A 16,592-nucleotide genomic window follows, 5' to 3' on the forward strand; every position below is an offset into this window, starting at 1 on the left:
AAAAATAACAATGTTAAAACCTTTGTTTTTATTTAACAACTTAGAAACGTCAATTTTTTACCTTAATTTCAAATTCAGGATATACACCAAATATCTCTTCTTTAAAAAAAGAAGATATTTCTTGTTTTTATGCTCACTTTGTAACGAAGCTTTTTGCAAAGCTGTAATAAACGATTTTGAAACAACCCCTCAATATGCTACAGAGTTGTCAACCTTTTTTAGTAAACTGTATGGATAACGTCTGAGTGTTCCGAAGTGTTATTTAATGGCGTATTATGTTTTGATAGAATGTGAAAATAAAAACAATTGTCGATCTTATTTATTTTAATGATCAAGGACGTTCAAACTAAAGAAATAATGCCTTGGAAATTTGGAAACTTTGGGGGTATGCAGGATTTCCTGAAGAAAAAAGCATGTCGTTTCTTTTTACAACATTATTTGGGCCAGTTTCTCAAACAGAAACTATCACTAGATCAGCTGAGTTTAGATCTTTACAATGGCAACGGAAAGATAACGGATCTTAATCTCGATGTACAGGTGGGAAATTTATGTTATCTTAAGCCAGATGATTTAGAAAAAGTCAAAATAATTTAATTCTTCATATTATTTGTTACGGAATATCCTCAAAAGATTAATGTAAACAAAGGTGACAGGGGTTGTATCAATTGTTTTTAAAGTCATATTGTATTGCTTAGTAATGAAATCTTGATTCTTTCAAGACACAGGTAGTTATTTGTTTTTCTATCCTTTAAGGCTGTTAATGATGAGCTGTCGAGTCTAGGTGTCCCAGTTGAACTGGTTGATGGTTTTGTGGAATGTATCTCTGTCACTGTGCCCTGGTCAGCTCTCGTCAATGACAGTACTAGGCTGGAAGTGACGGGGCTAGAGCTGACACTGCAGCCAATACAAAGAGAAGACAATGGTAAAAAAATTGTTGTTACCTTTTAAAAATAGTAGTAGTAATAATAATAATAATAATGTGTTAATTTATTTCAATAAACTTTTGCAACATAATGTTTAATGATTGAATATGTTAAGTAATGTGATAGTTTAAACATTTTTAATGTTACATTAGTTACAAAAAATGGGTTAAGGCATTATTTTTGGTGTATATTTATCATTGTAGGTGCATGTTTATCACCCCTGTTTAGATATAAAATCCCAGTCTCCGCCTAACATGGCTGGACTGACAGACATGTTTTTAGCTCACCTGATTGCTCAGGTGAGCTTTTGTGACCGGTCTTGACTCTTTGTCTGTCGTCCGTTCGTCCGTTAACACACTCTAGAGGCCACATTCATTGTCCGATCTTCATGAAACTTGGTCAGAAGCTTTGTATCAATGAAATTTCGGTCGAGTTTGAAACTGGGTCATGCCGGGTCAAAAACTAGGTCACAAGTTAAAAAAAAACATGTAAACACTGTAGAAGTCACATTTCATGCCCAATCTTCATGTAACTTTGTCAAAATGTTTGTCTTAATGATATGGTGGTTGAGTTAAAAAGTGGTTCCGGTCCGTTGAAAAACATGGCCGCCAGTGGACGGGGCAGTTTTCCTTATTTGGCTATATAGAAACCTTGTAAACACTCTGGAAGTCACAAATTTTGCTCAATCATCATGAAAGTTGGTCAAAACATTGGTTTTATTGATTTCTCGGAAGAGTTCGAAAATGGTCCAGATCGGTGAAAAAACATGGCCGCCAGTGGGCGGGGCATTTTTCTCTATATGTATATAGTGAAAACATGTCAACACTCTAGAAGTCACATTTTTGGCCCAATTTTCATGAAATTTTGTAAGGACTTTTGTTTCCTAGATACAGGAGTTAAGTTTGAAAATGGTTCCCGTCCGTTGAAAAACATGGTTACCATGGGGAGGTGGCAGTTTTCTTTATATTTATATAGTAAAAAGGCTTGTAAACAATCATGAATTAAGGTTATGTAACATGCGAGACAACTCTTCTAAATATTGCATTTAAGTTTACAGTAGTTACTCCCCTTCGATTAGTAATGTTTTCATAATAATACAGTGTAGTTGTGTCATTTATGTGTTAATTGTTATTCGAGGTTGGATGTTTTTATGCCCCCTTTATGCCATATGGTGATCAGACTGTCCGTCCATCCGCCTGTCCATCTGTCTTTCTGTCACTATTTGCGTTAAGGTTTCGAAAAATGCTCATAACTTCTATGTCCCTTGAGATATAACCTTCATATTTGGTAGAAGTCACATTTAATGCCCAATCTTCATGTAACTTTGTCTAAATGTCTGTCTAAATGATATGTTGGTTGAGTTCAAAAGTGGTTCCGGTCCGTTGAAAAACATGGCCGCCAGTGGGTGGGGCAGTTTTCCTTCAATGGCTAAAGAGAAACCTTGTAAACACTCTAGAAGTCACAATTTTGGCCCAATCATCATGAAAGTTAATCAAAACATTGGTTTTATTGATATGTCGGAGGAGTTCTAAAATGGTCCAGATCGGTGAAAAAAACATGGCCGCCAGGGGGAGGGGCATTTATTCTATATGTATATAGTGAAAACATGTGAACACTCTAGAAGTCGCATTTTTTGCCCAATGTTCATGAAATTTGGTCAGAATATTTGTTTCCTTGATACAAGAGTTGAGTTGGAAAATGATTCCGGTCAATTGAATAACATGGCTGCCGGGGGGGGGGGGGGGGGGGGGCAGTTTTCTTATATTTATATAGTAAAAAAAAGCTTGTGAACACTCTAGAAGTCACATTTTTTGCCCAATCATCATGAAACTTGGTGAAAAGATTGGTTTCATATATATCTCAGATGAGTTTGCAAATGGTCCCGATGGGTCAATAAACATGGCTGCCAGGGGGGTGGGGCAGTTTTCCTAATTTGACTATTTGGAGAGAAACCTTGTGATCGAACACTATAGAAGTCAAATATTTTGCCTAATAAACGTGAAACTTAGTCAATACATTGGTTTTATTGATTTCTTGGACAATTTGGAAAATGGCTCAGATCAGTGAAACACACTTTTTAGCTCACCTGAGTGCTCAGGTGAGGTTTTAGGATTGGTATTTTTCCGCTGTCCGTTCGTCCACATTAGTTTGTAAACACTCTAGCATTTACATTTCTCATGCATTCTTTATCAAAGTTGCTGAAAGATCTCAGTCAAGTTTGATGATAAGAAAAATCACATAATTAATGCCATAATTATTGCCCTTAGATTGTCCAAATTTTCATTATATTATACACAATCCTTGTAAGCAAAGTTTGATGTTTGGTAAGGGGGGTCAACTCAAAATATAGGTCACCATTTCAAATCTTACAAAAACAAAAACACTCCCTACGCCAGAGTTTTGGTTCAATAATGATGAAACTTGACCAGGATGTTTGTCTGGTCAATATCTAGGTCAAGTTTGACATAAGGTAAAGATTGAATGAACTGACTCCTCTCAGGTGAGTGAACTAGGGCCATCTTGGCCCTCTTGTTTAAATATTGTAAGGTCCTATTTAAAGAACTGATTGTCCAGTAAAGAAAGAGTATGAATTTGTTAGATTGTCTAGGTTACACCTCTGAAAATTTCTGCAATAGGGTCTTTATAAACTGGCTTTTCCATTATTAGGTGCATTTGTTGCTCATGGATTTTCGAAGGCACCTGCTTGGTCCATTTGTGTGAATTGTTATTATATTATAAATATGGGTCAGGGTCATCCAAACCATGTTGGCCTTGTAGCTTTACAAAATAATCTGATTAATAAGTGATATAAAAAATGAATTAATAGCAACCCTGACAAAAAATTCAATTCACAGAAATTTTAAATGATTTGATATAATATTAAAGATCTCAGTTAATACTGCTCAGGTCAGTTTGAATTATTAATTTATCTCTACCACATCCAAAGTTATGGTAATTTGAATCTTCGGAAAAATTAATTAGTGTGTTTTTAATCACAGTTGTTATTTATTATTATGATCATCAACATTGTGCTGTCATGTCAATGTCCAGGCATGACTAAGTTTGTGATACACATGTAGCATTTGATATTTATGCATTTAATCATTTATACAATTGAAGTGCATGTAATACACATTACATTTACTAAAATTTGTCATCACCACCTTTAATAATAGCATAAAAAACAGGTTAATTTAATATTAAATTCTTCAGAGAAAAGTTCCTTTAAAAAAAGAGGAGGTCCTATATTTGATCCCCTTTGGTAAGACATAATGAACTTTAAAATTTGCTTAGTTGAGATCGAATGAGATTTCTACTCTTCTTGTTTGTTCCTTGCAGGCATGATGGCTGGGGAGATGTTCAGCAGCATGCACTCGAGTATGACAGCAAGTCTACAGCTGGCCAAGGAGTGCCTCGAGGCAGACAAGGAAGGCCCTAAATCTGACCCCATAGAAGGCGTCCAAAACTTTGCCTTCATGATTGACTCGGGTTAGTTGGCAAATACCTGAGTATACCCTGTAAACTGTTAATTATATGAATAACACAAGGGCTGTGTAAGTGTGTTGGTCATTTGCCTCATTGCTGTTATCCTTTTGTTGTTTTTAGCTCACCTGAGCACAATTTTCTCGTGGTCAGCTTTTGTGAACGCCTTTTGTCCGTCGTCTGTCATGCATTGTGTGGCGTCAACATTTGTCTAATGAACACTCTAGACATTTATTGCCCGATCTTCATGAAATTTGGTCAGAAGATTTGTGCCAATGATTTCATGTACAAGTTTGACAATGGTTCCAGTTGGTTGAACATCATGGCCGCCAGTGTTTGGGGTATTTTTCTTTTTGTAAAACTTTGTCGACATTTATTGTCTGATCTTCATTGAACGTGGTCAGAAAACTTGTCCTAATGATATCTTGGACAATTTCGAAAAAATATTAAGGTTGATTGAAAAACATGTCCGCCAGGGGGCATGGCATTTTTCATTATATGGCTTTAGTTAAAACGTTTAGACACTCTAAAAGTCGCATTTATTGTCCATTCATCATGAAACTTGGTCAGAACATTTGTTTTAATGAAATCTTGGATTAGTTGCAAAATATTTCTGGTCTGTTGAAAAACATGGCCACCAGGGGGCGGGGAAGTTATCCTTATATGGTTATAGTAAAACCTTGTAAGCACTCTAAAAGATACATTTATATTTCACTCTTAATGAAACTTGGTCAAAACATCTGTTGTAATGATATCTTGGGCTGCTCAGAACAGGTCAGTTCTTTTGTATCTCAGGTGAAGGACTTTAGGCCTTTAAGGCCCTCTTGTTCTGATTAAAACATGAAAACCATTCAGATTTTTTTTGCTAAAAATTACAGCTGATTTTCGGCTGCTTCCCAATAGCAAAAATCAACGTTTTTTCCCAAAAGGCTGACCAAAATTTCCCCAAAATCGTCCAATTTCAAATATTTTTTTCTTTTTTTTTAAGAAAGAAGTCTCTTATGACTTATGATTTCTTAAATCTAGATCTCAACTTTTTATTTAAACATCCTACAAAATATATAATTTTAATTAAGTCCTTTTTGTCGATAAAAAATTCTAAAATTTGCCACTTTTATCAATTAAAGCAATCCCAATTTGACCAGACTCATTTTCCCAAAAATGGCTAGAAAAACCGCTGAACATGCACTTACAAACAATTTTAATTCTGTTACTTATAATCCTATTTATAATGCTAATTTTTTCCCAATTTCATGGTTTATCACACTATTTTTCCCAATATCATGGTTCATTGCGCTAATTTTCCCAATTCAAATGGCACAGGCTATAACAAATAAAAGCAAAAAAAATCACTGCCATTCAGGGATGGAAACTAGTGGTTGCCCATGAGCCCGCGGCCAGTAGATTTTGGCCAGGGCAACTCAAATTCAAAAGTTGGTAGTCCAGCCAGGTAACTAGCTTTTTTAAGTTTGAAACAATTGAGTGCTATTAAACATTTCATACAAATTGGTGACTGTGGATTAATAAGTTTTATAATAAATTAATAATAATATTCATTAATCAAGACCAACTCAGACTCATTTTAAGACATAATACACAAAGTGTGTGTATTATTTGCACTGTTGTTGTTTAGTTATCTATTATTTTATTTTGAAAAAGTATGAGATAAACCAAAGACCTATAGATAACACAGATTGGAAACTTCGCGCCTTATCGGGCTATCTCTCGGCGGGGTCACGTGTTCGAGAAACCGATAAGTACACTGAGGATCAGCAGACGATTTATTCCATGACTCAATCGGAGTAGTCCGGAGATAGCCGGTGTATCACGATTGCGATAAGATAGCGACGCGTCAGTAGCGGCTTCGATTATCGAGCAAAGTTATGCGAAAATGTTAAGGCGCTATGAAAGGCGGTTGTAACTTGGTCAATAATGATCCGATTTTTATAAAATAAAGTTTCATAGAAACATGAGTAATTATGTTGTTTTTCTTAAATCTCGATTTTATTTACCTACAATAAGAATTTATAATGCCGCGATAGTTGAAGAAATAGCGCTAAGAACTTCCAAATCGCGGTGAGAATTCTGTTGAATAGTTTATTTTAAAGGCTTTTGCTGATAAAATATTCTTGTATAATTTGGTATTTCAAACAGTTAAAACCTTATAAAATTTTATTATTTCAAAACGGATAGATATATGTGGACACATAGATCTAGGTCTCTGATTAAAACAACATTACAGTATAATAAATGCTATGATCGTTCGATCCAAAAACGGTTGCAGTTAGACTTATTTCAATATTGATTGTGTAGATTTTTTCAATTGTTTAATTCTCTTTTTATTTAGATCTTATTCAAGAGTTATAGGTTATTAAAGTTGTGTTTGTAATCCAGTTTTTTTTCTTTGGGTAATTAAATTTAGCTTTCAGTATCGTGGGCTAGGATTTCGCGAAAAGAAAAAAAACAAACATTTCACGCGCGTGTTAATCGTCGGATCAATTAGCGAACTGAAGAAGATGCTTTGTGTGTTTTTTCTTTATTCTTGAGAATTAATTAAAAGAAGGGATCCTAACTTCAATTATCAGTTTGCGTTGTTGATTGATTTTAATTGTGTGATCAGTGGCCGCGGCCGGCGAATTATAGTCATCTCACAGCTTTTGTTTGTGTTTTAATAGTAATCTCACAGCTATCTGTTAAAATATGTTTGTATATTAACTTGCATGTGTAACATTGACAGGAAAACTGGTAATACTAATAAAAGATATTAAATGAGAATTTAAACCCATACATTGTACTTTCATCTTGTTTTTTATTCATACCAAGATAAACATATTACTCAGAATAAAAATCTTATTTCTTCGATTTGAGGTGAATAATGACGAAGTTTTTCACAATGAACCAAAGCACCTTTGACGACATGTGTGTATAATAGGGTAAAAGAGCTTAAAATTGTACCATCTTTGTACAAGGCCAAAATCCTTTAAAATGAACATTTTCCTCCAGTTTAGTTTATTCATACCTAGATTAACATATCACCAAGCATAAAAATCTGACTTAATCTATTTCGGATGAAAAATGAAAAAGTTTATCAAAAAGAACAAAAACACGTTTGACAGCAATCTTGTACAACAGAAGAAAAGAGCTTAAAATTGTACCAACATTGTATAAGGCCAAATACTTTAAATTGATTATTTTCTTCTGGTTTGTTTAAATCTATACTTAGATTAATATCTTGCCTAGCATAAAAATCTTACTTCAACGATATGGGATGAGAAATCGAAAAGTTTGTCAAAAAGAAACAAACCACTTTGGCGACAGGTGTGAAAAATGATTGAATGGAATAACAGTATACAATAGTACTAATTGTACAAAGGCAAAATCCTTTAAAATACCTCATTTTCGTCTACTTTTTATAAATCATACATAGATTAACATCTCACCTAGCATAAAAATCTTACGTTATCAATATGTGATGCTTAATGAAGATGTTTAAAAAAAAAATGCTTCGGGCCTTTCAATTTTTCAAAAATTATCGAAAATGAACGAATCCAGTGTTCTCTTTCAATTTCCGATAAATTAATAATTAATTAGAATAATAATTACCAAAACCTAAAGAATTATCAACACAGAAAATAAACACTTATATTTATTCACACAAAGAATATTCAATATGTCTTTTTTCGGCGACCGACTTTGCTCACTACGCGAAGTTCGTAACGTTGCGCTTTCAGACATTCATTGCTCTGCAATCTGACAACCGAGCGCTAAAAACACTAATTAACACATTAAGATTGTTAACAACAATATCAATATAATATAAACTACCAAATCATGCTCAGAATACCCTACAACAACAAATATTAACGACTAATTACGAAGAATAATTGATTGCTTTATAACAAAATGGCCGACAGTAGCTGGAACAGGGAAGAATCTACAGGTACACCGGCATCTCCAAAATCAATGTCACGTGACCCGCGTCCACCGTTAGATATTATCGCATATCGCTATCGCGAAGAGGAGAGTTTCCAATCTGTGTTATCTATAGGTCTTTGGATAAACATAACACTACATACGTATGGTACTGGGCTCGTTAGTCTACTCTAACCAAAATACTAAAGATGGTTGCCTGTGTGGGCAACCAAATGTTGAATGTTAGTTTCCATCCCTGCCATTTTCAAGCTAACAAATTGTTAAGATCATCTTGTCATGATTTCAATATACAAAACCTTAACCTCAGCAGTTATACTAAGACTTGGCATTGCATAGATGGCAAATAGTTCAATATTTTAGTCTTTGTCCACCAACAGTATGTACTAGGCCCCAGAAAGAAGGCATATAATAAAACCCATTGTACATCCATTACTCCTTCAATCTCTCAGTATGCCATGTAGGGAGTATAAAAGTTTAAAGTGATTTATCAATGTAATTGTTGAGGGTTTTATAGGGTAGTGCAGATTACAAGGTACATATCTCTCACTTCAGGATTAACAGGGTTATTGCCCTTTAGTTAATATCTTGTGCAAAGCATAACTCCATTAGTTTTGAAAGTATTTATGTAAAACATTATACATTGATAGAGATTTTTAAGAGGATGTACGGAGTGCAAGGATCACAACTGTCTTTTTAGGATTAACAGAGTAATTGTTCTTTAGTAAAGTTATTTTTTGAAGCATAACTCCCTAAGTATTGAAGTTATTTGTATACAGTTGTCTAAATTGATGAAGAGCATTATGAGTTAGTGCAGAGTTATAGAACCACAACTCTTTTGTCATTATTTTTATATGTATTTCTCTCTGCTAATTTTTAGTATAGTTTGTTTTGTATTTGAAGTATAACTATCTAAAAGTATTGAAGCTACCCTTTGCTGATAAATGGCTATAAGGGTTAAGCCAAAAACAAAGACCATAACTTAATATAAAGCATTTTTAGAGATATTGCAAAGATATATGTATTTATATTTCTTATTTAGAACAATTACTTGTAAAAGTAATGAAACAGATCTTACAAAAGTTTTTATAATGATAAGGAATGCTGGGAATAGTTACAGAGAATCATAACTCTTGTGTTAAGCCAAGGTATATTCTTTTTTCAATAGAAGAATAACAGTTACACTTGTCTGTTTTCCCATACTGAAGAGCAAGGTAAAACATTTGGTAAAAAAATGCTTCTGGAGCAACAGGCACTTACAGTGATAGCTCATCTTCTCTTTCAAGATATATACATAAAATCACAGTACATGTACACAAAAACTGTAAACAACAAATCTCTATCATTATTTAAATTTGATTCACAGCATGTAAGCATTTATTAAATAATGCTCTTTTATTACCATCCGTCTTCTAGTCTTATTAAAAATATAAATAAGTTCTGTATTCAAATGTTTTATGCCTTAAGTTCTGCAACTAAATGACGGTACCTAACTTTTGCACAAAATTCATCATTTCCTAAAAAGAAAGAAATATTTTATTATATATTTGTCTTAAGAGGCTATTTACTTTCAAGTTTGATCTATTGCCCAATTGGAAACTGTTTTAATTGTTTCTTTTAAATGCTTCTTCCATGAAAATTGTAACTCAGTTAAAATGCACATGATTTAACCTGTTGTGTGTTATCTTTGCAGTGCTGTCAAAGATTAGAGTCACTTTGAACAACACAGTTATCCGCTTGGAGCACAAGCCAATCGGTGCTGAAAGGGGCGTGGCTTTAGAAGTGAGGATCAGAAGGTATGCTTGAAGGGGTGTTGCTTAAGAAGTGAGGATCAGAAGTCATGCTTGAAAGGGGTGTGGCATTAGAAGTGAAGATCAGAAGGCATGCTTGAAAGGGGCGTGGCTTTAGAAGTGAGGTTCAGAAGGTATGCTTGCAAAGGGCGTGGCGTTAGAAGTGAGGATCAGAAGGCATGCTTGAAAGGGTTGTGGCTTTAGAAGTGAGGATCATAAGGTATCCTTGAAAGCGGTGTGGCTTAAGAAGTGAGGATTAGAAGGTATGCTTGAAAGGGGCGTGGCTTCTGAAGTGGAGATCAGAAGGTATCCTTGCAAGGGGTGTGGCTTTAGAAGTGAGGATAAGAAGGTATGCTTGAAAGAGGAGTGGCACTAGAAGTGAGGATCAGAGGGCATGCTTGAAAGGCACATGGCTTTAGAAGTGAAGATCAGAAGATATGCTTGCAAGGGGCGTGGCTTTAAAAGTGGGGATCAGAAGGCATGCTTGAAAGGGGTGTGACTTATGAAGTGAGGATCAGAAGGTATCCTTGAAAGAGGTGTGGCTTTAAAAGTGAAGATCAGAAGGTATGCTTGAAAGGGGTGTGGCTTTAGAAGTGAAGATCAGAATGTAGGCTTGAAAGAGGTGTGGCTTTAGAAGTGAGGATCAGAAGGTATGCTTTAAAGGGGTGTGGCTTCAGAAGTGAGGCTCAGAAAGTATGTTTGAAAGGGGTGTGGCTCTAGAAGTGAGGATCAGAAGGTATGCTTGAAAGGGATGTGGCTTTAGAAGTGAGGATTAGAAGGTATGCTTATAAAGAATGTGGCTTTTAACGGTGAGGATCAGAAAGTATTCTTGAAAGGGGTGTGGCTCTAGAAGTGAAGATCAGAAAGGATGCTTGAAAGGGGTGTGGCTTTAAAAGTGAGTATCAGAAGGTGTGATTGAAAGGGGCTGGGTTTAGAAGTGAGGATCAGAAAGTATGCTTGAAAGGGGCATGGCTTCAGAAGTGAGGATCAGAATGTATGCTTGAAATGGGTGTGGCTCTAGAAGTGAAGATCAGAAGGTATGCTTGAAAGGCGCATGGCTTTAGAGGTGAGGATCAGAAGGAATGCTTGAAGGGGTGTGGCTCTAGAAGTGAGGATCTGAAGGTGTGCTTGAAACGGGCATGGCTTAAGAAGTGAAGATCAGAAGTTGTGCTTGAAAGGGGCGTGACTTTAGAAGTGAGGATCAGAATGTATGCTTGAAAGGGGTATGGCTTTAGAAGTGAGGATCAGAGGGTATTTTTGAAATGGGTGTTGCTAAGAAGTGAGGATCAGAAGGTATGCTTGAAAGGGGTGTGGCTCTAGAAGTGAGGATCAGAAGGTATGCTTGAAAGGGGTGTGGCTCTTGAAGTGAAGATCAGAAGGTGTGCTTGAAGGGGTCGTGGCTTTAGAAGTGAGGATCAAAAGGTGTGCTTGAAAGGGGCGCTGCTTTAAAAGGGAGGATCAGAAGTTATGCTTGAAGGGGTGTGGCTCTAGAAGTGAGGATCAGAAGGTATGCTTGAAGAGGTGTGGCTTTAAAAGTGAGGATTAGAAGGTATGCTTTTTTTTGCAAGAAATGTAAGTTTCTAATTTTAACATTTGAGAAAGTTAAGTTGAGCAAGTTAAATTGTTAAATTAAAGCATTGCTTTTTTTGTTTCCAACTATTGCAATGTATTGCAAGCTTTTCAAAAATTTCATTTGTTAAGGATTGGGTTTAATGAAATCAGTAATCAGTAAAATTGTTGTTTAATATTTGTTGTTGTACATTAAACATGTACTTCTAAAACGTCTTCATTACAGTACTTATGTTGAACTACTGATATCTCGTAAGTTATTTTGAACACATTATGACTTTAATACAAAGGTTTAACTTTACTACATGTTTTGTTAATAAAAGTATGTTATGAATCATTGAAGATTTAGAGCTTAACATGTGCACACTTGGTACTCTCAACAAAGCACTTTGCATTCTTTATAGATGGAAGCGTTTAGCTAAGTATATAGAAAGACTACAGTAGTGTAACTATAAATTATTTTCAGGATTGAGTACTTTGATGAGATGGCCACAACTAGTGATGGGACGTCAGTAGATGACAATGCCTCCTTTGAACCTGCTGCATTTGTGCTCAAGAACCTGCATCTAGAGGGTGTCCAGCTGTATTATGATGAGATTGGGGCACAACAGTCACCCAGCAGGTCCTGTAGCAGCTTGTGGGGATCACCCACACAGGTGAGAATATACAAACACAGGTGAGAATATACAAACTCAGGGGAGAATGAACACAGGTGAGAATACACCCACACAGGGGGGAATACACCCATACAGGTGAGAATACACACACACAGGTGAAAATACACCATTACAAGTGAGAACACACCCACACAGTTGAAAATACACCCACACAGATGAGAATACACCCACAAATGTGAGAATATACCCACACAGATAAGTATACACCCACACAGATGAGAACACACTCACACAGGTGAGAATACACCCACAAAGATTCGATTTAACGCAGACTGATGGATTGAATCCACACAGGGAAAAAACATGAAAGGTGAGAAAAAACACTGGTGAGATTTAAAACACAGAGGTGAGAATAAACTCACCCAGGTGAGAATAGTACCATACTGGTGAGAAATAAACTGCACAGGTAAGAATAACCTAAGAGCTTAGAAAAAAAGACACACTCATTCTATTAAACTCAAGCAAGTAAAATTGAACACGCACAGAACCCAAACAGGTAACAATAAGCACACACTGGTAAAAAAAATGCACACACTGGTCAAAATGAGCACACACTGATGAAAATAAGCACACACTGGTGAAAATAAGCACACACTGGTAAAAATGAGCACACACTGGTGAAAATAAGCACTAACAGGTGAAAATGAGCACACACTGGTAAAAATGAGCACACACTGGTGAAAATAAGCACACACAGGTGAAAATGAGCACACTATGGTGAAAATGAGCACACACAGGTGAAAATAAGCACACACTGGTGAAAATCAGCACACACAGGTGAAAATAAACACACACAGGTGAAAATGCACACAGGCAAGATTGAACAAATGCCAGTTTGATTTAACACATACGGTTTAGAATAAACTGGTAAGAATAAACAAACACAAGTGAGTTTAAATCCTCACATGTTAGATTCAACTCACACAGGTGAAGTTAAAACTACAGGAGACAAGTTAGATCCGCACAGATCAAATTAAACACACATGTTTGAAATTAAACACATAGGTTAGATTAAACCTTTCCTACACAGAGGCATAGTGAACATGGCTTGTGTAAGCCGCATAAAACCAGAACAGCCTGCGTGTAACACGCAGTCTGTTCAGGTTTGATGCTGTTTGCTGCTCATCAGTATCTAAGGATTGGAGATGAAGCCTTTAAAACTTGAATATAGTAAGAAAGGTCTTACATTTAATGTTACTTTCTTATCGACTACAAAAGCGTCAAAATACTTATTTAAGTGGATAAGGGTTAAACACCCATATGTGAAATTAAAGCCACATAGTAGACATTAAAGCTGCACATGTAGGTGACATTAAAGACACACTGATGGGAATAGAACTTGAAAATGCAATTTCATGGTGAGAAAAAAACCCACATAAATGTGGGATTGCACTGTCAAAGTGACACAGGTGAGACAATAGCTTGGTGATGTGAAAATGATTACACTTTTCATGATTCTGCATATCATCTTGGTTTCAGATGTTCCTGTCAGCCCGGAGCATGCCTGCCAGTGGGGAGTACCAGTCAATGTCCAAGTCAGACGCTGACCATCCCCCGGCTCTTCCTGAGCCCAACCAGGTTGCCATAGTTACAGGTCGCCAGGAGATCAGGCTGAAACTCAAGCAGAATGACGCGCTGCACGGACCCAAGGTGAGTTGCCCTAGTTGTGTGCATCAAGTTAGGGAATAATTGGCCTATGGCAGTCACTATATTTGTTTTAACGGTTTATAATGTAGTTGAAGTGGATTTACTATAATTTTGTATCTCATTTGAATATTCACACTAGCCATGTTATTGTGCTGTTTACAAATGTGTTGTCTAATTGCTATATGTTTGTTGTAAAGCATAGGTTTAAGGTTTTATCCCAGAATACATTAGGATTGAAGCCCATAGGTACACATACATATAACACACAATGTAGTCAACAGTGGTCAATCGCATACAGGCATATACATATATAATTTTTAGCAATATAAATTTACAATTAAAAGTAAAAGAATTGGCAACTCAAAATAAACAGCTATTTTGAACATGTATATATATAACGGTACTGTTTACTGTTACATGCTAATTTAAAGTAAGTATATAATATGCATATTGTAGAGTGGTATCTAATTCAAATCAACTTGAATGTTCTAAGAATGTGTATACATATAGCTTTTATTGCTATGATTACAAATAGACAGTAATATATGGAGAGAAACTATTGATAATACAACTGAGTTATCAATTTAGCTGCTTTAAAGCAGTGGGTATATTCCATCTGATCTGCTTGTAAACATAATGCAGTATCGGAGATGTATTTGTTTTTGTAAGGGGAGGGATTAAAGACCGATTCCCATTTTTTTCCCCATATGACATGTTAGTGTTTGGCTTTCAGTTGGAGATCAATTGCCAGTTTGGGGGTGTACATGTATTGCTCTGTCCACGCCAGCTGCATGGGCTGATGGAACTTCTCTCTACCCTAACCACCTCAGGTACTTGGAAACTTAAATAATTATTCTAAGTATACTGTAATAAAAGAACACATTGCTGTTCTTCTACCTGACTGTAATATGATTTGAATTTATTGTAATAGGCTGTCACTTATATGCCGCTGATGACTGGATTCAAACCACAAAGCTACATTATCAAAATACTTAGTTGTGAGTTCAGTTCTTATTTTGCTATTTTGTGGTCATGCATATGATAATATATGGTAATATGTCATTCCCAATTCATACATATAAACCTTAGGATAAAAACAATTTCATTAAAGCCTCTATAACGCTCAAAATCAACAACAAATTTGTAAAGTATTTCGTTAAATAAAATTAGCACCTAAACAATCAGTGTTCCTTATAGCAATGGCCACAATTTCAACGCTAGATGTGGTATGATTACGTAGATTTTTGTAGATACAAAATGCTTGTTTTTATTTATTTGTGACACAATTAATTCCATTTTAATTTTTCGTGATTATATCTATTCATACCACGCACAAACACTAAAATGGTAGCATGTTAGTATTCGTGTTCCGTATGAATAGATATCGTTGTGGGAAATTAAAATGGAAGTAAATATGCAAAACAATAATAAAAAAAGCATTTTGTTTCTACAAACATATTTTTTACCAGACCACATCTGGTGTTGAAATTTCAGCAATTGCCATAAGGAACACTGATTTTTAATTGTTTAACTTTATTTTACGAAATACTTTACGAAATTTTCGTTGATTTTGAGCGTTGTAGTGGCTTACAAAAATATGCGGTGTGTGTATTTGAAAATGTTCTGATGTAATTTAAATAGCAGAGTATTGGCTGTTTCAAATACAACTTCCCTGAAAAACTAAGTGCACAAATTAGGCATTACAGGTACAATTAGAACTTATCCTTACTTTTTTACTTAATCAAAGTTTAAGGCATGGCTACAGCTTGAATGGGTTAGTGTTTTAAAGGTAATAACAAGTGTCACCTAAGTACACAATGCTATGTTCTCCTCTTTGTGAATTATCAGACATACTGTATCTGGATTCATCTGGATTCATCTGGATTGCAAAACTAAACAAAGGATGTGTGTGTGGATTAAGTAGTATATTAATGTCTTTCATGCTTATGGAATTTAGTCTTCAAAAAATTGAATTGTTGAACATATTAATTTGTTAGGATAATAAATAGCTAAACAAAAAAAGATGTTGATACATAAGCGGCGATGTTTGATTTTTATAAAAAAAAATCTGTGTCTCCTAAGCCAGATAGTACAAAGTTAATCATTATTAAAATAGTCTATATATTAAAATGAGAATATTCCAATACTGATTTTGGTATTTGATGGCATCCCTAATAAGAAAACTTTTTGCGCTTGGATGATGAGAATGTTGGAAAAAGTTGTATAATAAATAGAATAGGAACTCTTAAGTATTGTAACGTTTCAGTCCTATCTCAACAATTGCTTCAGCCTTGTTCTATTTGATTTCACTCTTCAGACCCAGCCAATGAGAAAGCAAGAGGTCGGTCTAATGTTCAGAACAGACCCATGAAAGCTGATGACCTTGACAGAGTGCAGTGTGACCTTCAGCATCAGCTGCAGTCTGGTCGCATTCAAAGCAACAACCTGGCAAGTTTACAAGAGTACTCACTTCTAGGTATGACCCAGTAGCATAGCAACACACACACTATAGTGTTAACAACCAGGGGACTGTTTCAATAAACATCGTAGTTCATATTTACGATACAATACAT

The 16,592-nt window shown here is 35.4% G+C and overlaps 1 protein-coding gene across 2 annotated transcripts in view; it reads left to right on the top strand.

Annotated features, from left to right (window-relative positions):
* Window positions 1-238: 238 nt before the first annotated feature.
* The window catches only part of LOC127873866 (autophagy-related protein 2 homolog A-like), a 123,170-nt gene continuing 106,816 nt past the window's right edge, over window positions 239-16,592 (top strand). For both annotated transcript variants that reach the window (XM_052417929.1, XM_052417930.1), the window contains exons 1-8: window positions 239-537; window positions 754-922; window positions 4,263-4,412; window positions 10,030-10,132; window positions 12,162-12,351; window positions 13,852-14,022; window positions 14,753-14,849; window positions 16,337-16,495. In XM_052417929.1, coding sequence (XP_052273889.1) covers window positions 328-537; window positions 754-922; window positions 4,263-4,412; window positions 10,030-10,132; window positions 12,162-12,351; window positions 13,852-14,022; window positions 14,753-14,849; window positions 16,337-16,495 — 1,249 coding nt within the window. In that variant the 5' untranslated portion in view covers window positions 239-327. The remainder of the gene's footprint in view (window positions 538-753; window positions 923-4,262; window positions 4,413-10,029; window positions 10,133-12,161; window positions 12,352-13,851; window positions 14,023-14,752; window positions 14,850-16,336; window positions 16,496-16,592) is intronic.

This window comes from Dreissena polymorpha, chromosome 3, assembly GCF_020536995.1.
Source record: "Dreissena polymorpha isolate Duluth1 chromosome 3, UMN_Dpol_1.0, whole genome shotgun sequence".
NCBI lineage: Eukaryota > Metazoa > Mollusca > Bivalvia > Myida > Dreissenidae > Dreissena > Dreissena polymorpha.